Source organism: Spinacia oleracea, chromosome 2 (assembly GCF_020520425.1).
Source record: "Spinacia oleracea cultivar Varoflay chromosome 2, BTI_SOV_V1, whole genome shotgun sequence".
NCBI classification, from domain to species: Eukaryota; Viridiplantae; Streptophyta; class Magnoliopsida; order Caryophyllales; family Amaranthaceae; genus Spinacia; species Spinacia oleracea.
In genome coordinates this window covers 97,454,364-97,480,649 of record NC_079488.1, presented here as the reverse complement: position 1 = coordinate 97,480,649, position 26,286 = coordinate 97,454,364, and the positions used below count along the sequence as shown (strand labels likewise).

The 26,286-nt window shown below is 36.4% G+C and overlaps 2 protein-coding genes across 3 annotated transcripts; one reads left to right on the top strand and one right to left on the bottom strand.

The window, feature by feature from the left end:
- The first annotated feature begins 8,688 nt into the window (after nt 1-8,688).
- On the top strand, nt 8,689-20,520 carry LOC110802936 (uncharacterized). Of its 2 annotated transcripts, none has more exons than XM_022008391.2 (12): nt 8,689-9,549; nt 11,365-11,481; nt 11,637-11,829; nt 11,989-12,155; nt 12,239-12,413; nt 14,832-14,893; nt 16,506-16,587; nt 18,703-18,760; nt 18,961-19,085; nt 19,465-19,545; nt 19,620-19,690; nt 20,051-20,520. In XM_022008391.2, the coding sequence occupies exons 1-12, from the start codon at nt 9,119-9,121 to the stop codon at nt 20,178-20,180; spliced, it is 1,692 nt and encodes a 563-aa protein (XP_021864083.1). In that variant the 5' UTR covers nt 8,689-9,118; the 3' UTR covers nt 20,181-20,520. The 2 variants fall into 2 exon arrangements, with proteins under 2 accessions (XP_021864083.1, XP_021864084.1); XM_022008392.2 differs by having other exon boundaries at nt 9,410-9,549; nt 11,352-11,481.
- Nucleotides 20,521-20,725: 205 nt separating this feature from the next.
- On the bottom strand, nt 20,726-22,271 carry LOC110802946 (uncharacterized protein At3g28850). The gene has a single exon (XM_022008406.2). It carries the CDS (start codon nt 22,122-22,124, stop codon nt 20,916-20,918), a length of 1,209 nt encoding a protein of 402 aa, XP_021864098.1. The 5' UTR covers nt 22,125-22,271; the 3' UTR covers nt 20,726-20,915.
- Nucleotides 22,272-26,286: the final 4,015 nt, after the last annotated feature.

Here is a 26,286-nt window from a genome sequence, read left to right as displayed (position 1 = left end):
GTGTTTTATGACTCATATACATGCACATTGTGAAGGAGGAAGGCATTTTTTTATTTAGGTAGCCTTCAGATGAATTTAGATATATTTGTTCCCTCTTTTTCTACCCATGTTGTGCTTGTGCCCTTTATTCGGTGACTAACCATATTACAAGCCATGAAAACCCCATTGGTTACTAGTCCCAAGCTTAGCTTGGGGGAGCTAATAGTAGTGAGGTGAGGGAGTTGTAGTGTGGTACATTTTGAGCATATTGAGTATTGAAAAGGGAAGTTCTTCTTATCATGATTGTTGTTGAAAAAAAAAATGAGATGAGGAGAATAAATAGAAAAAAAAAATTAAACAATGTGAAGGTTCCAAAAGAAGAAGAAAAAAAAAGAGATTGAGCAAAAAAAAAAAAAAAAAAAAAATCGTATTCTCAAAATAATTCAAGCTTTTGTCACTTCGGTATTACAATTTCTTATCTTCATGAGTGATTGGTTATAATTGTGAAATCAAGGCAAGAAAGTATAGTGTGGTTGTTTGTTGTTTTTATTCATGTGTTAAGTGGGAGAGTTGTGGTCATCATTTGTGATTGATCATGGATTTGCTAGGATTTATGCTCCCCAAAGCCAAGGCTTAAACCTCACATTTTACCCAAATTTACCGCACCCTTACCTAAGCCTATCATTACAAGCTTGAAAGACCTTCCGACCTTTGTGCATAGAGTTGTATTAATGTGAAAGTAGTTGTTTATCAATGCAAGTTATGACATGACACATTCTGAGGCGACTACTAGGTTGAGTGTATGTTTTTCTAGACACACGAGTGTTGTGAGTTTGGGAGGGCATTGTACACTTATATGTTGGGAGGGGAGAGAACGGGTACATTTTTTATCCGCCACATAAATGAGTGACGAGTGTGTGAGCACTAGTCTCAAATTCCATTGTACATTTGTGGTTCGCTTTGCGTGACGATTGTTAAGGTGGATTGGCGATTGAATGAATTTGATTGGTTGACATTGATGCATGCTTGTTGGATTTTGCCTCGAATTATGTTTTTCATTTTGAATTATGTTGGGGGTGAAGTTGGTTTTGTGTTCATCGATGATTTCCTTGCTTAGGGACAAGCAAGGATCTAGCTTGGGGAGGTTTGATATGCATGTTTTATATAGTATTTTTACCCCCATCCCTTAGTACTTTTATGTGTCAAACGTTCTCTTAGGAGCCGTTTCTAGTACTAATGTGTGTTATTGAGTGTGCCTTGAGTTTCAGGTTTGATTATGAGAAATTGGTCTTTTTAGACCCGTTTCATGTTGATCTAGGCCACTATATGAGCCCGAGGAAGTTCGGGACCTCCATCGTCGACTTTCGGGAGCCTTGGATGCTTATGGTTGAGCCCCGAGAGTTAGACTCAGTGATATGGGCGAGTTATATTGAAGATTGCAAATCGCCCTGGGAGCTGAGGGCGAAATGCAACCATCGGGCGGATTTTGGCCCGATCGGGCCGACTATCGAGTGGATCGCCCGATCGGGCGAAGCGTCGCCCGATCGGGCGACGCCAACCTCCAGCAGTTTCCGCGCATTTATTTTTCGTTTTTTTAGGCTTTATTTTGACAAACTATATAAACAAGCTTTAATTATTTTTAGAGGACACTTTATTTTTCTAGTATTGAACCTTAGTATTATTTTCCTTAGCCTAGTTTTCTCTCTAATTTATGCAAAAAACACTTAGTTTAATTCTCAATAAAAATTCAAGCTTTCATTTCCCTTTGTTCTTCAAATAGGTATTGTTTCTTATTTTAATTCTTTGTCTTGCTTTAATAATGCTTTCAATTATGATTATTGCTTTGTTTATTGTCAACATGCTTGAGTAGTTTAATTTCTAGGGTTGGGGATCCATGAATAATATGAAGGGATGATTGAATGATTCTGATTGTTGGCATTGTAATTGATTCCTATTGATTGGTTTATTTCACTATACAATTAGATTTGCGCAGGTTTAATTGTGGTAGTTATGCAATATCAAATTAAGATTCGAGAGATGCAATTTGATGTTTAGGTTTGTGTCAATAGGTGGAATTAGAGTTAATACGTAGCGAGAGCCCGTTAATTCTAAGTCTATGATTAGTATCGACTTGAGAGAGCATGCTAGTCTAATTAATTACTTTGTTGATTACCGTGATTGTTCAATGTCCTGGATTATTATTTGTTGGCGAACCTATGCCCTAGATCCCTTAATATATTGATTCATTCTTGTTTAATTATCGTTCGTAGTCTTAGCATACAAACCACCAACCAACTCTTGTTCACAATAGTCTAGATTAATTAATTGATAGTAGAAAGAACGCCTGTTTCCCTGTGGATTCGATCCTGACTTCCCTTGCTACCTAGCTAGTGGACCTTAGGTTATTTTTGATTAGGTGATACGACTTTAGCCTGTCAGTGGGTCAATTTTTATAAGGGTAGTAATGTACTTTCACCATTAAAAATGAGGGCATTTTTAGCGAAAGAGGGCGTCGAATAAAAACCCTCTTCATTTAAGTGGTCCCTTACTTTTTCTATGTCATTTCGTTTCATTTTTTGCGTGATTATGACAGATTTTAATACAACAATGACAATATTTATGCAACAATGACTATACGTATACAAACGAAGATAGTATATAACAAGTTAACAACACCTTTACCCATTCATTAAGTGTGGCCCACCCTTTTCCAATTTCTTTTCTTTTACCTTTTTTTGGGTGGGTATGGGCATAAATACCCGTTGGTGACCAATGTTGTAAGAAAATAATAATAAAAACTTGGAGTGGTGTAATTAAGAAAAGAAGAATAATTAAAATACGATTTTTTCATGAAATGCCCCTGAGGTTTGCAATAATGCACCAAATACCCCTGCGCGTTTCAAAATTCATAGAATACCCCTATTTTTTCAAAACTGTTCACCAAATACCCCTATTATGACTTTCCGTTAGTCCTCCGTTAAGTCATGTTTAAAATTCATAAAATACACCTACATATAAAGTTTTTGCATAGTATACACCTATTTATAAAGTTGTTTGCACCAAATACCCAAACTGCTTTTAAACTGCAGAATTTGAATCTAACGGCTATTTTGCATTTCTAATTTTCCTAGCAAAGTAACAATGAAGTAGAGCAGTTTGTAACAAATTTTCATTAATAAACAGAAGAAGTTTGCAATGCAAACCAACTTTAATTAACCATTAGACACTCAGTTTCAAATTCAAGTACTTAGAGAGAGATAGAACAAGTATTAATTGTAAGTTAAATAAGACATAATATACAAATGGCTACTGCCGCAGTAACTGGTAGTACATAAATTAATTGTAAGTTAAATTAGGCTTTATTTTTCTTATACAACATGAGCAAACTCTTAATACAGAATACGATATAAGTAGATATATGTAAGCCCTCGTTGCATCTATATCTAAAACTCGCTTTTTCCCACTCGCCCACCATAAGTGTTTAACAAGAAATACAAATTACATAAGCTTCCTTCAGTGCCTTATGATATGTATCTATTGCCAAAGAGGACTCAGAGTTCTCTTACAACTGATCCTTCTTTCTTGACCCGCCTTCTCCATACCACCTTCCTATAAGAAGTAAGTAAGTTGCTCATTTCTTGACCCTCCTTCTCCATAGAGCTCCTTCCACTGCTTTAGTTCGTTCAATACTGCACCCTCATAAGCAAAACTATCAGAAACTGCAGTACAGGAAGTGCAAAGTTGTAAGATTTAACATTTTATATAGTGTTTGAAATAAATTTTCAAGTTCATATTCTTGGATTTTACAATTCATTACTTGATTCTTTGCTTGCCTCAGATCCTCCATGTTTAGAGGCCTCAAAATAACCAATTAAATCTCTGAATAAACAAACATTAATACGAACTCCTGATAACTCACAAGTAAATTACTAATTAGGCTTAATCCACAATCCACAATATCAATATTAAGGGATCTGTAGACAACAAATTCATTTCTGGAATCTATCATTAAAAGGAAGGAAAAATAGACAAAATCAAATTATCATGTTAAATTGAATTAAATTTCCACAAAAATTCATCTCAAAGTAACACAGCCCAAAAATCTCATTCTCAAAAACTAAACTTCAAATTTCCAATAATCCCACCAATCTCAATAAATATACAAAATAATAAAAGCAATTTGCATCTCAAGTACCCCTAAATTTTTTATTCCCTGCAAATTTGCAACCACAATTACAAACGCGAAACCAAGAGAAAGAGAAAAAAGAGAGATTAGCAGAGAATTGACCATCTGGATCGAATTGAAAATGAAGGGAGATGTTCTTGGAGGTTTCAACCCACCAAACAGGACCCACTTCTTCAACCTTCTGCAACTTCTCGGGTTCCTTCCTCTTCTTGGAGTTTGCGGAATTGGCCAGCCTTCAACCTTCGTCGGCGACAATGGTGGATTCGTCGGACTTCCCACCACTTGCACCACCAAATCACTGGAAGAAGATCAATGGCTGTTGATGAATTGGGGGTGAGATCGAACCCTCATGGAGCCTTGTGTTTCTGAGTAATTTGAGGTGAATCTGCCATTGATGAATTGGGGGTGAGATCGAAATCGCTTCAAATATCCCCTTTTTGTCCCGAATTCACCCAAAGAACACCCAGATTTTGTAGCGTTTGAGTAGAATTCAAGGAAGAAGAACAGGGGAGATGAGAGAGAAAGCGAAGAAGATTGAGATTCTTTTTTTTTTTTTTTGATTTTCTTTAGGGTTTTTCATCCTTAATAGCCCCAAATATGAATTAAGGGTAGAATGGTAAAACACAGCTAACGGCAGGCTAACGTCCGTTAAGTACAGGTGCATTTAATGAACAGTACGGAAAAATAGGGGTATTCTATGAATTTTGAAACGCGCAGGGGTATTTGGTGCATTATTGCAAACCTCAGGGGCATTTCATGAAAAAACCGATTAAAATAATATGTTGAATGGAAAGTTATGAGTAAAAAGAGAATATAAAAAATAGATTGAGTGAAATGTTGTTAGTAAAGTGGGAAAAAGAATAAGGTGAATGCATAAGGGGCCATTTGGTCGGAGAAGGGGAAAGAGAAAGGGAATAAAGGAAAATGGAATGAAACCCTGTGGTATAAAATATTGTTTGAGTTTTCATACTATTCGCTCACTTCACTATTTGCTGCCAACAACACCCCCTCCCTCTCCCTCTGTCGCCGCCCCCTCCCCCTCCCCTATGTCTCCACCCCCTCTCCTCGCACCACCGCCCAATTTGGTGTTTTAAAGGTCAAATTCAACCATAAAAATTTCAGATTTGAAGTTTTATGGTCGAATTTGACCATTTAAAGACATAATTAAGTAATTAACGAGAATAAAAGGTATTTTCCATTCTTGTAAATTGTTTTTTTTTAAATCTTATGGTTTGTTGTTGGGTTTTTGGGTGAGATTCAGGAGTTGTAGGTGGTTTGTGTGTGGCTTGAGGGTGGTTTTGTGGTAGTTTTGGTGGTTTATGGTGATTTTGAGTGGTTTCGGGATGATTTTATGGTGGTAGGGGCAGCTTACAGTGTTGGGAGGGTGGTTTCGGGGGTATTGTTGGCGATCTGATAAGTGGTGGGTCGACGGTGGTGGGGTGGTGGGTCGACGATGGTAGGGTGGTGGGTCGACGGTGGTTTCAAATACGCTGCAGGTGGTGGATGGTGTTTCATGGTTGGTCAAGGGTGGTCAAGGGAAAGTGAATAGAAAATCCTGGAGGGGAGAATAGGGTATCAGAGGAGTTTGGTTCGAACGGGGTAAAGGGAATGGAATCAACAAAGGAAAAGATGGGGAAAGGAAATAAAATCTCTTTGATTTGATAGGTTGTTTGGGTGGGATTTAGTTTTTAACTTCTCTCTCCTTCTTACTCCTTTGCTACACCACCGTTCCTCTCCTTCTCCCTCCTCCCTCCTCCCTCCGCCCAGTTGCTACATCGCCATTCCTCTACTTCTCCCTCCTCCCGCGGCCCAGTTTCTACACCGTCGTTCCTCTCCTTCTTTCTCCTCCTTCCGTCGAGTTGCTACATTCTATTTCTTGTTTTTTCTTCAAGTTTTAGGACTAGGTTGATTTTCGGGGTGGTTGCGGGTGGTGGTGGATGGTTTTGGGGTGGTTGCGGGTAGGGTTGTCAAATTGGGTCATTAGATCGGTTTCGGATCGGTTATAAACAATTTGAGTCATTTCGAAATTGGTTAATGTCGGGTCAATAATCCTACTCGGGTCGATTCAGATCGGTTCGGATAACTTTTGTTCGGGTGAGGTCGAATCATTAACTGTTTCGAATAGAACTCGGTTTCGGGTCGGGTAACTTCAGTTTGAGTCAATCTCGGGTTCAGTTGGAATTGGTTCGGGTTTAAAACGGTCTTTTATTGGTTTTATTTGGTTCGGATTGAGTTCGATTCGTGTGTATGTCAGATTCGGGTATAGTTTGATCGGTATAATTCGGGTACGAGTCATGTCCGGATCGACTAAGTCTCGGATTCAGATCAAGTATGGGTCGGTAAGTTTCGACTTCGGGTCAAGTTCGGATAAGACGTACCTTGGATTCGGGTTAATTATAGATTAGGTTTGCGGTTCAAGCTTAGACCGAGTTAAGTTTGCAATCTTGTGTTCTATTAATCGAATGACTCTCGAGTTTGTGATAAAGTCAGATAATTTTATTATTCTATGACTTAATGCTAAATAAATATTTTTTTAGACTTCTATAAGTTTGTCTCCAAATTATTTAATATAAATAAAAAATAGATTAAATCTTCATTTATCGAGTTGGATTTACATAGTTAATAGTTCAATTCGGTTAACTTGAGTTAGATTAATGACAAGTAACTAAATAGGTTTCGGGTTAAATCAGGTATTTTTTTTAAAAAAAACTGGGGCGACTTTTGTTTATCGGGTTAACGCGAGTCAGGTTATTTTCAGATATCGGATTTAAACGGATCGAATTTGAAAAAATCCGTTTGAACTCGAATAAAAGCGGTTCGGGTTAAATCGGGTATCGATTTTTATCGGTTGGGTTGATTGCGGTTGTTATCGGGTAACATCGGTTTTCGGATTGCAATCGGATCGGATGCGGGTTCGGTTCGGTTAAAAGTTATCGGATGTAAATCGAGTTACATGTCTCCTCGGGTTGCCAGCGGTTCGGATCCGGGTCTACAATTCACGGGTTAAATATGATTTCGGGTCAACAACGGATCAGTTGGGTTCGATTTTGGTCTGACTATTTTTCGAATATATTCGGTTCAAATGTCGGTTGGTTTCAGTCGGTTTTTCGGATTGAGTCACTTTTTGACAACTATAGTTGCGGGTGGTGGTGGTTGGTTTCAGGGTGGTTGCAGATGGTGGTGGTTGTGAGGAGGGTGACAGTTGTGGTGTTGGAGTTGGGTGGTGGTGTGGTGTATAAGTTTGTCAATGTTGGTCATGGAAGATGAGTTGACGAGGAGGTTTGGGGTAAGGTTAATACCGTGTGGGTTGGGGTGGGGGGGGGGGGGGGGTGGGGAATCATGGTAGAGGAATGTTGGGGAATGATAGGGGTAAAGGGAATTATTGAAATGGACAAACAACAACAAAGGAAATGAGAGGTTTTGATATCCTTTCCCTTTCCTAAAGACCTTGAAGCAAATGGCCCATCATTGTAAAGGTGTTTGGGGTAAGTGAAAAAGAAAAGAGATAAATAGATAAAGAGAATGAAAAAAATCACCCAACAAACAACAACAAAAGGAATAAAAAACCGTCATTCTCTTTCCCCTTTTTTAAAACCTCCAATCAAACGCCCCTTAAATATGCTTGGTAACCCATTTAATAAAAACCGTCCCACTTATTTCGAAACGGAGGCAGACATGCAGTAGAAAGTCTTGACCTCAAGTGACTAGAAAATTTAGTACCAATAGATAATATTTTGGTACCAATAATCACTTTGGTTTCATTTGGTTCAATATTAGTAAAGGAAGGGAAGGGATGATAAAGGAATGGAAGAGAAAAGAAGAGAAAGTAAAGGAAATAAAATATATTTTCCCATGTTTGGTATGATGAGAGGAAGTGATAGGAATCCAATGTTTGGTACAACAATAGTTAAGGAAGGGAAGAGAAGGAAAGGGAAGGGAAAACGTGAGTATAAAATTTAATATTTTGTTTGACAAATTTGAATTTCACTTTCCTTTCAAATTCCTCCAATTTTGGGAGGAAAGGAAAGTTATTTTTTAAACCAAATACAAGAAACGTTATTTTTCCTTTCCTTTCTTTTCCAATTCCTCCCAATCAAATACTCCCTCCGTATTTATTTAAGGGATACACTTGGTCGGACATGGGTATTAAGAAGAAGAATTGAATGAAATAAAATAATAAAACAAGTGGGGTTGAGTAGATATTTTAATAAGTAAACAAGTGGGGACCATATTATTTTGGGGGTGGAAGGTGGAGATGAGGTATAGATAGATTATTTAATTAGATGGTGGGGTTGATAATTTACTAAAAAATAGCAAGTGTATCTCTTAAATAAATACGGTCGGAAAAGACAAGTGTATACCTTCAATAAATACGGAGAGAGTAAAATCTTTGTGAGTAAACACGGATGCTTTTAGCTAAGACATTTTGCCTTTTAATTTTGGTGAGCCGGAGGCGTGTATAATCTTCCTTTGGTTAATAATAATAAAAAAAATTATTTGCCAAAAAATAAGGCCTTTGTGATCAAAACAAACAATTCAACTTTTTTTTTTTTTTGACAAAAGTCCAAAAATTTGCTCCAATTTTATTCTCAGTCCTCTCCTTTCTCTTGTTTCTGGTTTTTCTTGACTACTCCTACTAAGCAAGAACACACCATTTTCCCTCACAAAACCCCCTCAAAACCCTCCAAAAATAAATAAATATCAAATTTCACTTCAATTCTGAAGATTTTGCTGGTGAAAGAGCTAATTCAAATCATCATATATACCTTCTTTATTTTTTACACAAAATTGCAAAAAGTTGGAAGTTCAATGGTTCAATTTTAAGCTCATTTCAAAATCCGCAGTTCTAGTTCTAAATACGGCAGAATCATCGCCCTAAAACCCGCAAAATAATGATAGTGGACTGCGGATGTTGTTCGTGGAGTAGTCATTTGATTGTTGTTGTTGCTGGTGATGATGATGTCTCAGTTACACTCCCAAAACAACAATAGTAACAGCAACAATAACAACAACAGCAGCAACCCTCATCATCATCACCACCACCATAATCAGCCACCTCCGCCTCCGCTATCTCTATCGCCTCTTACTCCCTCCTCCCACCGTGATGCCGTTCCCGTTTCTGCATTCCAATTGGATGTCCACCCGGCAAGGGTTCGGGTCTCGGATATCGCCCCCTACGATGGGGCACCTTGTGGGACTTACTTGAAGGCGGTGGAGGCCCTTTCTGGGTCTCTTGTGAGGCATAACGCCGCCGTTCTTGAGCTTGGAAGTAGCGATGCCGCGATCATGAGGTGTGGGTTGGAGTCAGCGAGGTTGTATTTCAGAAATAGGGCTGGGACTGTTGGCAAAGGTAGCAGAGGTGTTTACAAGTATAGGGCAGGAAGGTATTTTTGCTATTGCTCTTAAGTGCTCTTTTCAATTTCTCATTTTTAGTTTGATTCAATTTCCCATTGCATAAGTGCATTAAATTGATATTTATAGTAGGATTAGTTTGGGAAATAGGAGCTTAATTGAGTAAAGGGAAGGATTATTATCAGAACTAGGAAGCTTAGTGAATACCGTAAATCATTGGTATTGATAATGTTGTTGAAGCTTAATGGAGTAAAGAATGGCGAGGGCTCGATTGTTGGATTGGATATTCCTAGTGCTTTTGTAATATTGTGTTTTAGGCTTTAATTTATATCTAAGTAAGCCGGTCTTTCCATTCCGATACAAATATCCACATTTTAATCTTTGAGGATGAGAATGCGATATGAGTATATGACCCTGGGATGCTGTAAATTAGACGTAGAAAACCAGATTCTACCTTGATTTGTCAACTGTCTTTTTCCCAGGGTTGAACAATGTAGATTTTGGATTACAATCCTAGTAGAGTAGGAGTAGTTTTTGAAGCTGCTGGAATAAGGATTTAAGTTGTTGAATTCCATAGATATAAAGGAAGGATCTTGCTGCAATTATCCACTATATATATGGAAAAGCACATTACTAATTTTGTTGAGGGCATGACTCGTCCTTTTGCTTACCGTGACGGAGCTGTTTTTGGGTGCAATATGCATTGTAAGCTGGCAAAAAGAAGCCACAACAAGAAACCACAATAGCTGCATGGCTTCCTTGCCCACTCTCTCCTTTTTCTTGGGGTGGGGTGGGGTGGGTGGGGGGACAAGGTGTTGGTAGCTTGATATCCTAATCTCTAACCCATCTAAGCTTTCCTGTCCAAAGACATGATATTGTGGTGCCAGAAGTAGCTGATATTTCTTTTAATATAAGAATCTAATGCAAGGGAATAATAATGTAACATCCAAAATTATTTATCAAAATGATAACTATTACACCCTCCGTCCCTTGAACATTGCCCTATTTGACTTTTCATGGTCTCCAAGACATGACTTATAACGTACATATCTCCAATTCTATATGCGTAAAAATAATGGAAATTTGATATTCTAAAAATATACAATGAAATGAATCGAACAAGATCCAGATGACTATATTATTTCTTATAGGTGATACTTCATGGTTAAAGTTTTAAAGTTTGACTCCATAATGTGCAATGGGGAAAAATTTAAGGGACCGAGGGTGTATTATTAAAAATGTCATACACGAAAGAGTACAAGGCAAGAACAATACAACCAAAGTACAATTAAAATGTTAGCAAAACACAAATGAGTTTAATACTTGTAAAACTGCAGTTCAAATGAAATAAATTAATTAGCCTTGTAAACAACACTAAAGATAGTTCCAAATATGGTGTTAACCCATCATGCGTCATTCATCATCAATCACAAATCTGACTCGCATACATGAAGACAGTGGTGTCCCAAGTCTTTCATAGAGTATTCCTGTCAGGTTTGTAGGAGTTGTGACTTTTTATTAAAGTTTCTCGAGGGATCATTTCTTCCACAGACATGCCCATGTTTTGGGAAAATGTAACTTCTGAGTTCTAGGGTTGTCTTGGATATAAATTTTAAGTGTTAGACAATTTTATGGTGAACTTAAATTGTCTGAATCAAGTAATCAGGAGTTCAGGACTGTGGATGAGTGAATGACACTAAAGTTGGCTCACTTTGGTGGCTTATTCATCTTTAACTTTTTATTGCTACTCTTATTAGTTTAAGACATGCCTTCTTTTTAATGTATTTGTGCATATTTACCCTCAACTATCATTGAGAAATTGACACTCCATCAGCTTTTGTTTGAAGGGCTTTGGAGGATAGTGATTCATCTCCTCCATGCATGGCTGAAACTTTTAGATGCCTGGGTAAAGCTGCTCGTGCTGCTTTGTCTGCTATTGCAAGGCACCTCCGTTTGCGTAGCGAGTATGTAAAGATTATATTTTTTGATTTTTCTATTCACTGCTCTTTTGATGCCTAATTCCTTGTCTGATGGTTCCTGCTCTTGCTAAACAGCTGTAATCTGTTTTAAACAGTATGATTCTTGCTCTTGCCTAACGGCTGTTATCTGTTTTGAACAGTGTTTTTAACCATATGCTTGATGATAACCCACTACCTGCCTATGAGGCATCCTCCTCAGTGCTTGTCGCAACCTATCTTCACGCTCCTATGCAAAATGGAAAAGGGGCTATTGGAGGAGGCAAACCATCCATCAATGGTGAATTTGAGAAGGGGTTGTTAACTCTGATAACTTCTGATACTCCCGGCCTTCAGGTAATCGTGCACTCAGATTTTGTGACTCCAGCAAGTTGTTCTTTTGTGTATTACAATAACTTGTTCTTTTTCTCACTTGTTGCTGGTTTGATTTGGTTGCTTTCCCCCTCTTTAAGCCGTGTTCTTGAAATGATTTCCATCAGCTGTTTGTCTCAATAGGTCTGTGATCCCAATGGTCGATGGTACCTGGCAGATAGTGGGTTAGGCTCTGGTTCTGTTTTGTTGCTGACAGGAAAGGCACTTAGTCATGCTACGGCGGGCCTTCATCCTGCCGCCACATATCGTGCAGCATCTGATGTCTCCTTAAGTGCTGGTTGTGTTGGAAGGTATTCCAACAATTTTGGCATTATTGTTACAGTTTAGGACATAGTTTTCTTCTAGAAGAAGGCTTACTTCTCTTCAATTACAGGACTTCATTAGCCTTTAGACTTATGCCGCAGAGCAATGCCATTCTGGATTGTTCACCTGTAGGCGCTGCTGGCCATTTTGTTCCTCAAAGTTATGCCCCCATATCTGTAAGCCAATTCATGGATGATCTCTCTGCAGAAGAAGATACTCTGTGCAATCACATTGACAGTACTTATGTAAGTCTTTTTTACAGATAGCTTAGGCTTCGTAAAAGAAGCATGTGTACAGTGTACCTAAACTAGAAGAGTTGTTTGTGATCAAACATTGAAGGGAAATTCAAGTAATTTGCACGTGTTACATTGCCTTTTGCAGCTCTCAATTGTTTTATAATCAAACTCCCAAAGATAAATACTTTTTCCCTGTGTCCATTTGCTTCTTTTGCCAGTTAAATATTAATTACACTATTTCCATTTTTGATATGTTTCCTTTTTTGGGACTAAGGCTTTGTTGTTGTTGATATGTTTCCCACACAAACAACCATTCTTCTACCTTTATAGACATCTGATATTTACCATTGACCCCACCTTTTCTTTCTCCCATTTGTTATAAGCACATGGGTATTTTGGTTTCCCCCCCCCCCCCCCCCCTCTCTTCTACTCCCTTCTTTAATTCATGTGCCCATACCAGGGCAATTAAAAAAAGGAAGAAGTATGTCATTTTGCAAAGCATTTTACTGATTTAGAATAGAACTGAAGTTGGCTAACCAGCAAATATATGAAGGTTTTACCATGTTAAATGAGAAATATTTCACTGATTTAGAATAGAACTGAAGTTGGAGCTGGCATTGCCAATATCTTCTGTTTAAGTTTCAATGACTAAAGAATATACCATATATCTGTCCCATATTTAGGTAGCAAGGCCCGGATTATGGCTGATAGGTGAATTTGCATTCCTCTGGAACTGGATTGGTGGATAAAGAAACCTCATGAACACCAATTCGATGAATAAACATTCTCCTTAGTCCTTACTCCCTTCCTCATGAATGATTGATCTAAATTAACTGAAGATGAACTTTCTGATGGTTGTCAGTCATTAGTGTGAGGCTCAAGTAACCTAAATATTTAAGTTGGAGCTGCAGAAGAACAGAAATGGTGGTGAATTTTCGGATGTTAGTTACCACTACCAGCATGTACAGATGAAAGTTTCATTTATGAATCATGGAGTTTGTGGCGTTTGTCTGCTAGTTACACCTCGTGACAAAGGGTTATACGGACCTCCCTGTGTCCATTTACGTTCTTATTTCACTTTCTGTTAATTTGTTTTCTTCTGTTTCTGCCTTGGCTCTCCCCTCCCGATAATTGAGTAATATTTTGGTCATCCTCCAATCTCGTGGCCCTTGAGTTTCAGCTCATGTCTTATGTCTCTTATCGTATCAGAGAGCAAAGAGCCTTTCTTTATTTATTGTCTTTTTATACGGAGTATTTTTTTCACCTTCATGAGATCAGTTAAAGCTAGGGACTCGTAATTTTTTTAGCTAGGGACTCGTAAATTTCTTTTTGTCGATCGTCCTGAATTTGCATCCAAATATACAACTATCCATGAAACCGAAGTTAAAGTGGCAAACTGCATTCCTGTACCCATTGGTGACACAATCATTAGACAATAAGCCTCTTTGATCAGATTGGTAGACCAGGAAGTACTATTAGAATGAGTTTCGGAGTGGCAGACATACAGTAGCCTTTTATAGGTAACTGAACAGCAGCCTGCTTTTGTTGGTTGCTGGTTTCGTGATGTTTAAAAGCTTGCAGGCTATCTAGTTTCTTTGAATGTCATGTCTGAACTGCAATCAAAACCAGGGAAAATGTTATTTGTGCTCAGTAATGAACTGGTGCTGGAGGTCATAATAAGTAGTGCAAGTAATATTAATGTTAGAATCTTAGGAAGAAGACAAATAGGTAGTTAGAGTAGAGATGCTATAAATAAGGGCATCACATAATCTCCATTTACCACTGGATTGGAATGTTATGTCTGAACTGCATTCTGAACCAGGGAATATGTTCTTTGTCTTCAGTGATGAACTGGTGCTGGAGGTCATAATAGGTAGTGCAAGTAATATTAATGTTAGAATCTTGGGAAGAAGACAAATAGGTAGAGTAGAGATGCTATAAATAAGAGCACATCAGGGTTTAGAGGAAGCATGTTGAGAATTGTATGATTTGTTAGTGGGAGAGAGTGAGCCTCTCGAAAGCTGATATTGGGAGAGAATCCACCTCTCGGAAGTGAATTATCATGTTTAATTTATGTACTTTATGTTATTAATCAAAATTAGCAATTTTGCTCTTCATCAAGTTTTGTTCAAAATATCAGTTCTACTTATGTTCATAGTTTCAAAGTTTATTTTCTACATTTTGAGCCATAAATTGAGTAATTTCTGAGGAGAAGTGTTTCCATTAAAGAGCAATAGTGCTAGGCACAAATGATTGCATTCCAAAGGCCAGATGTCAAACATTTGGCTGATGGAATCTCACGTGGTTAAACCTGCTCTGAACCTCCTTATGACCAGTCATTTTCACGTGGATAGAGCTAAAATGGTAGTATTGGTACCTATGTCAAGCAAAACTGTTGTAATAGTCTGTTGTGTGGTGCTATTTCAGGTGGAGCAGAACAATATAAACAAGGAGCCATCATTGAGAAGTGTACTTTCAGATCCTTTATCGTAAGTTCTATCCTTCTTTCTGTTTCATTATATTTTGTCTATCCTTTCATTTATCAGAAGTTTATCATCTTTAAAGAAACGAAGTGGAATTAGTTGAAGGGGAGGAATGGAATATAAATTACTTTATTCATTCCCCTAAGAAAGATGTTTGGTTATTACACTCTTCTTTTTCTTGATCTGATCCAGCATAGTTTTAGTGTGCACAGGCATGCACTGTAAATTTTCCGTCAATGTTTATGCAGTGTTTTTGTCATTCTGTTTATTTTTTGTTTGATTTAGTGAGCTGCTAGAATTTGATTGGTATAATACAAAATGACAGCTAGCTAGAACCTTTTTGAATAGGTGGGAAAATGGAAAATCACTTTCGAAAGGCTATAATATCATGGAAAATATCAGGAGAACATAGAATTTGGTTAAACTGCGAGATAAAGAACACAGTAAAAGGACTCTTCAATTAATTATTTTTCCTTCACAGTTAAATTAGTAAAGCTTTGATTTTTCAATCGCGAGTCATATCTCTGGCTTCTGAGCGACCATGAACCATTATCTTCTCTGTGTTCCAAAATTACCCTTAAGTAATGGATCTGAAACCACTGGGATAGTGGGCGTAACAAATCAGAGGAGTGGGTTAACCGGTTAAGTCATTTTAACTTACTTTTAAAAAAATTACTCCCTCTGTGCCACACTAGTTTTGACACTTGGCAATAGCAACACAGTTTAACGTGAAAGTTGTTAAGTAATCACTTGTTATTTTAATGGAAAAATAGATGTGAAAGAGATAGTAGGGAAAAAAATAGATGTGATGGAAGATAATGAGATTTTTAAATTTTTTTAATGAATGTGAGATAGTGTGAAACCCTCTTTTCCTAGTAGTGGAAAGAGAAATATTGAGGCCTTTTCCAAACTAGAAGTGTAAAAGCTAATATTGGAGTAATAAATAAATTGCCAACCAAACACTTGAAAAAGGTATTAAGCATTCCGTTGCATTGTCTTACTAATAATGTTAATGTGCACACAATATTTTGCTTTGTCTTTATATTCTTTGTTGTTTCTCTGCTGTTTCTTTCCAGTTTTATTTTTTGGTGTTTTCTGGCTTTCTGCTGATATAACATTTTAAACTTAGTGTTCAGGCATTTGGTGTTATATTTTTTCCGTTGAACCTTAAACTTGGTAAGCTTTCTTTAGATTTTTACTGACTTTCGGTAGTTAAACGCCGAAAACAATGACAAACATCATTATAAACTCCAGTGAGTTCTTGTTGAAGGTGCAATCTATGTTTATCAAGTTTGCATTTCAGACCTTCAGTAAAAAAGAAAAAGAAAGGCTGACTATTCGGTGATGAATAACATGGTGTCAATAACTATGTTAGATGTTTGATTAGAAGTGAACAAACTTCAACATTAGTGATAATATATAACTGCAGCTTTCAGTCTGTTGGATACGGTGATGATTTGAATTTGTTAGATTTCTGAAGGGGCTTGTTTCCTACGTAATTCCCTTCAATTTTTTTTTATCTAAGTTCCATCATGTTTACATTTCTTAATCCTGTACTTAGGTATTAAACATTATGTACAGACTAATTTTTTTTTTTTTTTACTTGGTTGATGTGCAGTGGTGTATTCCTTGAAGATGCCATGGTCATATCTTGTGGACACTCATTTGGGGGTCTCATGTTGAGAAAGGTTATTGAAGCGGTAGGACATCCTTTGCTTGGGTCTGATTAATTATTTTGCCAATAGTTGTTCGTAACAGCTTCTTGGTAATTTTTTTTTTGCATATTTGCCTTGCATCCATGATTAATGAGAGAATTCTTTGTTCAATATGGTCATTGCATTTTGGATCTAGTTGTGGTTATTTATATCTTTTGTACTTCTCCATTTCTTTTACTTGCGTCATTTGGGTTGGGCACAAAAATTAAGAAAAATTGTAAATTTCAAAATTGCCCATATGAATATATGATAACAAACAAAAGAGAGGAAAAAGGTTAGGTAACAATGGTAAATGTGAATTGTAAGCAAGGGTAAAGTGGATATTTAGTGTGTGAAGTGTGAACACAAAAAAAGGTGAAACATACCCTAAAAAGAAATGGTGCAACTAATATGCAACTTTTCTATAAGAGGAAAATGGTGCAAGTAAAGAAAAACGGAAGAAATATTTATTATTTTCTTTAGTTGTTGGATATATTTTCAATTACCTACGAACTATCTTATTTATCCTTGGAGATTACGATGAGAGACTTTTCTGTAACACTAGATCTTGTTTAGGTATTCGATAACACCTTAATCTTGGTTTCTGCTAAAATTCTTGTGCTTTCAATCAACTTAACCAAGCGAGTACCTCTTAGCAGGAGGCTAAAAAGCGTTTGAGATTATTCAATAAACCCTAGATATAATTTGAGAAGAGTTGCCAAAATAAGTTATCCTTGACTAATGTTTGTGGATCTTCATCGACTTGCTTTCCTCTAGATTATGCACAAGTTCATGGATTGAGATATAAGTTTGGGGCGGGGTGTCACTCTGCAAGGTGTTAAATCTTTTGCACTGTCTTTATACCTTAGAATATCCGTTCATTTTTGTCTTGCGACATTGCTTCACTGTATCTAAATAAGAGGCTGCAGTCTGCTTCATTTGCATCCTTATTAACCTCCTGAACGGATGGTGTTTTGGTGGTTGAGTTTGTGCAGGATTATGCTATTTTGATGGTTTCTTAATCTCAGTGTGTCATTTTGTTAGTGCATGCATGTGAAGGGAAAAGTTTTGTATCATATGTGCTTTGATAGCTTTTGTATATCATCTGATTGAATATTAAGTCTGTTATATGAAGGAACTTGTCTCTTGCTGGTACTTGTGAGGGTATAACTTTGTTTGATGCCCTCGCCTGACGCATCCCCCTTCTGCTTAATCCGCCTGTCTTGGCAAGGTCGGCAACTCAAGTTTATACGACACTTCTCCCAACCTTCTGTAGGACGGGAAATGAAGTCGTAATTAGTTGGTATACAATTTCAATAAATCAAAAACGGTTCTTCGGCCTACCACCACCTTTCTTTTTCAGGAAAGTTGAAAGAGCCAATCCCAGTTGTTGAATAGAAGAATCGTTAGTTCGTTGCGATTTGGGGAGATATATTTTTCCGCTTTAGCGGCTTGAACCCTTCGATTAAGAGCCAATTATTTCTAACAAACTCAACACACTAAAAGCCTAAAATTTCCACCTGTGGACTTTGGACATTTATTAGAAAAGACTAAGAGAAATAAAGAGGCCCTCAATGCCCTATATAAAGTAAGAACCAGTGGAAATTTCTCTTTCTTAAATTTTTTGAAGGGGAGAAAGGCAAGTAAAATGACGTATCACCAAATCAGACTCTTAACATCATGGTTTTTTGACGTAAACCCTCTAATATCATTTTGGTGGATAAGAATTGAATCTTCATTGCTTGATTCTTATATTGCTGTGGGTATGTGAAACTTTCACTAGTCTAAGTGCCAGATTTTCTATCCGTAAGAGTGGAAGATTTAATGTGAAGAATGAGACACGATCACTAAAATTGCAGCGAAGTACTCGTCTAATTGCTGTGATTGTGTATTGTTGCTATTCATATATGCTTTTAAGGGTATGGGATGATCAAATGGTGAAAGGGTAAAGATTCCACAAGAGAATTCCATTAATTTTAGATTTGTTTGCCTGACAGTATGACTGTCATTTCTGTATGATGGTTCCACAGCAGCAAAAGTTATTGTTTAACTAGCACAAGGATCTTTGACATTGATAATCATACAAAGAGAATTCGTGACTGCTGATTGTTTGCCTGACAGTCCAGGTGCATGCTGTGCCATACAGAAATTGATACCCGATCATTGATTCCAAACCTTGGTAATTTTCTTTTATTTGTTTTTTCCCTTCACTTTGCAGTCTTTGTTCCCTTACCCACCGATTTTCATAACATTGGAAATGGACTCCCTTTCATTTAAGGACCCTTGTTGTCCTGTGCAATACTGATCTAACTGCCTTTTGTTTTACATTGGGTTTGCTTATTGTTTTTATTATATTATATTTTTTATTGTGACATACAGCTCTAAGAGCTGCAGCTGCAACAGTGAAGCAAGAGGATGACCGAAGACTCTTCCATAATGCAGCACTTCGAAAACGACGGAAAGAAATTGGTGATCAGATAGATTTGGGAAGACGGATAAACAAGGTACTACGGAGTACTATTTTACGTACACCTGTTTTTTCTTGCTTTTGTAGAAAGGTTTTCTTTAAACAGTGTTTTTTTTAATAACAATTTCATTGCTATTCTTGGGCAAGCCTGTGTACATTTTACCTTCAATAGAGCTGTCATCTTGTCTTGGCTTGTTTAGTCAATTAGTCTTGCTACCTGCTTCTTCCCAACTAACTTAATCTCATCATATCATGGCTGTTGAGGTGGGCTTGGACAGTTTGTACCTTTTCCAGCTGTGACATGTGAGGCTTACAGACCTAGTTGTTGCCTATATCGGGGTGGGGGCTTCCGGAATGTTGGAAATGTGGTATCTAGTTGAATCCTTTTAAACCGACTTACATGCGGAATTTTTCAGGAAGATGGAAATACTGCTCCAGATAATGGGCTGCGAAGAGTTCAGTATCCATTTTCAGTAAATGAGAAAGTGGTGATAAAGGTGAATTATCTTCTTCTACCGTTTTTGTTCAAGGTATCCGTAGTTGGTGCTGACTGTTAGTAAATTGTGTGCAGGGAAACAGGAGAACGCCAGATAAATTTGTGGGAAAAGAAGCTATAATAACATCTCAGTGTCTCAACGGATGGTGAGTTGTCTTGTCTCTGAGCGAATTTTATCATACGGAGTACTGTATCACCTAATATACTGAACTATGCTGTTAAAACTATTTAATAATTTAGATCTAGTGTCTATCTATTTGAAGATGATGGGATTCGGAAATGTACATCCGAGTCTTGTCTGCTATTTATTTGGATGGAAGGCATCTTGGGGAAGAAGATGTGTCACTTCACTTCCTGTTGTTGATGGTTTATTTTAACTAAACCATTTTTATTTTTTAATGTCCTTGTAAACCATATGTTGTTAAGTAGAATATTTTGGTGAATCTTTAGTAATATTGTGTCAACTAACATTTAGTTTGTTGAATTTGTTCTTGTATGGCACTCAGGTATTTGCTTAAAATTGTTGGAAGCGGTGATAATGTTCGGTTGCAATATAGGTCTCTGCGAAAGCTAAGTGTTTCTCAGACAAGTGAGGATAGATGTGCATCGGACCCTATTCAAAGTAGTATTCCGTAGCAGAGAGAGAACATAACTCTTGACTGCTCCATCTCTAACTCTTTCATCAACATTTTTGCGTCTCAAGGAAAGTTAGTCGGTTTTTACGTCTTACCTGATTTGTCGTTAGCTTGTGAGTTGTGGGTGAGATTTTGATTTAGGTGGAAATCACATCACGGTAGCTTGTAATTTGCTGTTAGAGTTGTGTATAGACAAGCTAAATTATCAGTGTATTAGCATTTTGTACTTTTAAAATCAGTAGCTTGCTTGTGAAATGATTTGGATTGCTTTATGAAATGATATGTATGAATAAAATCAAAGAATGAATGAAAACAATATTGTGATTTGGGCTTTTCAGGCACTTGTGTACCCTTGAACCTTGGCCAGCTACGCTTGTTTTTTCCAAACCCACTATTAGTCTATTACCAAGTCAAGGATATTGCTGTCACAAAGACATTTGCTTTAATTTCCCACACAAAGACAGACAATTAAAAAAAGTCAAAATTGACCAGTTTTAGACTCGATCACACATTTACAATCACACAAAGTCAAACCAATCGAAAAGCTAATCAATAATCAATAATCAATAGTAAGCAAAAGAAGAGATTTGAAACATCCAAATGAATAAGAGATCATACACTACACTAAATTAGGAAAGAAGTAAGATTAATCTTAATCCTAGCAAAACCTTTGTAATTAGGGAGAGATGATACAATAGAATAGGTTTAAGATCTTGAATTAAGAACCTTAAAGTTATTAGCAACAAATAGGGCAATGAATTAAGCCATTTTCATTGCATTCTCCACACCTTAACATAATTTTGTTGTTATTTAGATCCAAAACCTTGCAACTCCCATTACAATCCATACACATTAAAAACCTTATCCCACCGCAACCTTCACAACCACTTAACCCCTTTGATATTGATATCCCTTCTAACAACCCTTGTAACTTCCCTTGTTCATCTAACTTCACTACCTCCTCCGCCCCTCCGATTAGCCTCCCCTTTATGAACACCACCGGAGGTGTCGGTGGCCGTGTCTGTACATCCACCATTAACTTCCTTAACTCTTCCTTGTACCCAGAATCCATGGATACATCTCGTTCAATCACTCGGACGTTGTATGATTCCATCACCTTCCTTGCTATGTTACAATCCTCGAATGTCTTCCGGATTCCTCTCAATGTTGTAGTGTACATCACTACACAATTCTCTCCTCCAGGCGGGCATTTTTCCATTGACGAATCTGGACTACAATACCTGTTCTTCGAATTCGAATTCGAACTCGAACTCGAATACACCATCTCTTTAATCTCTTCTTTTTCAACTGAATCAATCAGCGGCCCTAAACTTCTCCTCCACGCATTGACATTGACATTGCCATTGGCATTGGCATTGCTCCTCCTGGGACTATCCATACAACTCGCCTTTCGCAGTTTATTAGTCGAATTCGAAGATAACTTCCATGATTTCAACGCTCCTGATCTTGGAGTAGTGTAGCATTGCTGTTTTTTGGTATTATCAATTCCTCTGTTTTCTTTACCTCCCAATTTCTTACCTCCTTTTGGTGAACCCACTTGACTCACCAATCGTTTCAAGGGGCTTCTCTCCTGGATCGAATTCGGGCTCGCGGGTACCCCTTCTTCTAAATCTTCCATAAGCTCCCATGTATTAATCACCTCTAATTCCTCTTCAGACTGCAATCTTTTCGACCCGGAAAGTACACCACCTTTAACTTCCTTTTTGTGCTCCAATTTCTCTTCTTCATTACTGTTAATTGTTTTAAAAGGCGAAGAAGAGGGAAAAACAACTTGGATTTTCTTCTGATTTTGATTTTGATTTTGATTAAGAACACCAAGAGTGCTAGATTTCAGAGAAACCACATGATTTGGCAAATCTCCACTCCCAAACAGGAGTTCTTGCTTGAGATTTTTCTTCAATAATTTGGATGAAACACAACCCATTAATTTGATTAAACAAAAAACAGATAGAATTTGGAGTTGAATTTTGTTAAGAAAAATTCATCTGGGTTTATTGAAGGGAGTGAAAAGGTGGTGGGATAGAGTGGAGGATGTTTCTTTTGAATGTTATTTAGGACATAGAGACGTTTTTTTACCGTTATATCTCTGTCTAAAAAGTTCCCCCAACGGTCGAAAAAAATATTCGAATCAGATGTATTGTCTGTTGCATTACTTGCATTGGTGGGGGAGTTTCTTGTTTATGCACTGGATATACTCGTAACCAATGATGTCTTGGCCCAGTGGTTAAGACTGAGGGTCTGTGTACAATAGGTCTCAGATTCAAATCCCTCCACTCCCATTTGTAATTTATATTGCCCTTGTGACTCATTGGAATCAAAAAAAAAAAAAAAAACTGGATAAAGGACTCTACTCGTACTTTACTATTTATTCTCGTACTTTACTATTCATTCTCACTATTCTATTGGTTTTTTTACCCTTAATTAAAGTATCAATTTGGTTGTCGTAACACATTCTTAATCTCTATTATCTTTATTTATATAGGGGTTATTTTAGTAAATTCACATTTGGCATCTCCTTGTATTACTAAAATATCCTATACGCTTATAGAATAGAGAATTTAATGATAACCTACCTAATAGGAAAAACTCAAAGAAGCATTTTAATCAGTCTAACCCTTAAATAAATTCTTACTATTTTAATCAATCTGTTTATATGCGTTCAACTCTATCTAACTTTATATGTTTCTTATATTCGCACGAATCGCATATATATTAAAAAATTTACATGTTATTTCAGGTTTATATGTAATAAAACAAATTTATTTCTTATATTTTCACGCATCGCGTGCGAATAAAAATAGTATTATATAAGTGAATTAGCTGATCTTATTTTAGTAAATCCACTTTTGGTGTCACCTTGGATTACTAAAATATCATTCACACTTATAGAATAGAGAATATAATGATAACCTACCCAATAGGAAAAGCCCAGAGAAACATTTTAATCAATCTAGCCCCTTAAATAAATTCTTACCATTTTAATCAATCTGTTTATATGCGTTCGGCTCTATGTAACTTATATGTTTCTTATATTCGCATACATCAAATTTATTTTATATGTTTACATGTTATTCCAGGTTTAAATGTAATAACACAAATCTATTTCTTATATTCGCACGCATAGCGTGCATATAAGACTAGTTTCTTATATATAAGAGGTACACAATAAATATTATTTTATTATACACTCAAGTAAAAATTAATTGAAAATGTTTAAAAGGTAGTCTTATATATGTAAAACTTATCTAATTTTTAATGATAATTTTTTTTATTTAAATAAATATTATTTTTTTCAAAATCACTAATAATGTATAAAATTAATCATTTAAACCTATAAAATACTTATCTATGAACCTTTTTTTTTAATAATATAAAGTTAATTAAAACATACTAAAAGTTACAAAAAATTAGGTAAAAGATACAAATTCTGGGAGAAATTACCAAGGTGTACAATAAATTTATTGTACACCTTGTGCGTGCAAGCCCTTTGCTGATTCATATCCAAATACTTGACTTAATTAGTTAGTCTAGAGTAGTTCCGAAACCATACACATTTGAAATTATTTTGACTAAGGCCCTATTTAGTTTACTTTATTTCTTCTGATCTGATCTGAACTTATTTTTCTGATATGGTCTAATCTGAACTTATTGTTTCTGATATGATTTTATCTGATTCTTAATTAAGAATTAAGATTTAATAGGTTAAATTATTATTAATTTAATAAGTTAATTTATTATAGTCATAATCAATATATTACACGTAAAACAAATTTCATTCATATTTATAATATTGTTATTGTAAATTACATACTCAAAAAGAAATTACATATTATTATTGTGACCATTCTCATGATTTAACTACTTTTTATTTATATAGAACTTGAATTATTTATATAAATGTTTTTTATTCAAAAAATAAAACGTCTTAACATATAATATTGTATTAATATTAATATTAATGAACAAAATGAAAAAATGTGAAAAAGTTACCTAGCTATGAAGTATTAGATTAACACTACAACAAAAATCGCTTACAAGGGAAAGATGTAATTGCTTTAAAAACCGCCTCTAATGAGTTTTTGAAGCAAAATATTGGATGCCTATAATAATTATGTCGATTAATGGTTGCCTTTAAATGACGGCCCCTTTTTGAGGCATTTTAATATATATGTTGCTTCTAAAATCACATACATTTAGAGGCAATCATATAATATTTTCTTTAAAATATAATTAGAGGCAATATAAAAAGTAGCTTCTAAAAACCACATCTATTTAGGGGCAACCATATAAATTCGCCTTAACTACAGGTTGCTGAAGAGGTGGATCCTAACTCTGATGAGCCATCCACCTACAAAGAAGAAGTTACATATACTGAGTCTACCCAATGGATTGCTGCAATGGGAGATGAGATGGAATCATTTCATAAGAATCAGACTTGGGAATTAACCAAGAGACCCGGAGACAGAAAGATCGTCACTTGTAAATGAGTCTATAAGAATAAGGAAGGAGAAACATATGTTGAGGGTATCAAGTATAAAGCTGGAGTAGTAGCTAGAGGGTTCATTTAGAAGAGGGAGTAGACTACAATGAGATTTTTTCACAAGTGGTTAGACACACTTCCATTAGGGTACTACTAGCAATAGTTGCACATAAGGATTTGGAGCTTGAACAACTAGATGTGAAGACAACTTTTCTGCATGAAGAGTTGGAAGAGGAGATAAACATGACTCAGCTAGATGGTTTTCAGGTTCCTGGTAAGGAAGACTATGTTTGCAAGTTGAAGAAATCCTTGTATGGACTAAAGCAGTCTCTGAGGTAGTGGTATAAGTGATTCGACAGCTATATGATAGAGATTTGCTTCACCAGGAGTCCGTATGATTGTTGTGTTTACTACAGCAAGGCATCAAATGGTTCCTTGATTTATCTGGTCCTGTATGTAGATGATATGTTGTTAGCTGCAGAGAACAAGTCTGATGTTAAGAAGTTGAAGGATCTCCTTAGTGCTGGGTTTGAGATGAAAGATTTGGGTGCGGCTCGGAAAATTCTAGGGATGGAGATTTATAGGGATATAAGCAAGGAGAAACTCTTCTTATCACAGACGGGATACATTCAGAAGATTTTGTCAAGATTTGGTATGTCTACAACATAGATACTCCTAGTGCTGCAAATGCACATTTGCCTGTTGCTTTTGCACCTTAGTTTGCTGAGGAGAAGGAGTATAAGTCTCGCGTTCCCTATGCTAGTGCAATAGGAAGCTTGATGTATGCAATGGTCTGCACAAGACCTGATCTTTTCTAGAAACACAAGTACAGAAAAGAAACACAAACACTGCGAATAATATAAACTAGGCAACACTAAGATATACTACATTCGTTTTGAAATAATGAGGACACTTACGCATTTCACGAATGATTGGAAATTTAGAATGTAAGAAATAAGTATGGGAAAAGTGAAATGTTGTAAGAAAAGAATAATAAAATATTAGGTTGAGTGGAGTGGTGTTAGAAAAGAACAATAAAAAAATAGGTTGGGTGGAAAGTTATGAGTAAAAAAATATATAAAAGTAGATTGAGTGGAAAGTTATAAGTAAAGTGGAAAAAAGATTAGTATGAATTCATTAAATATGATGAGTCATATACCAAATTTAGAATAAAGCACATTGTCCATATTATTTTGAAATACTCAATTAAGAAAACTATCTCATTATTACGAAACGGAGGGAGTAATATGCAAAATGAGGATGTAAAACCATTTATCAACACGCCTTTATTGTTTAAGTTTTTTTTTTTTTTAGGAAATCTAAGAAGATGTAAGGCATAATGAAATATACCCTCACAACATGGGAAGATTTTCCTCATAATGGGATAGGATACATATATGGTTTTTGGACAAAATGTTTCTTTTTTCTCTCTACACCACAAAACGTTGACCACCGTAATACCTCACCTCTGACCCCACCACCCCACCCCAAACGTCGCATGCCCCTGCCGTTAAAATAGTCAACTATCTATCTATGGCCCTAGTAGCCATTTAAGGCAATTTCAACAATGTTCATTACGTAGTGTTCACGGGAGCATAATAAATTA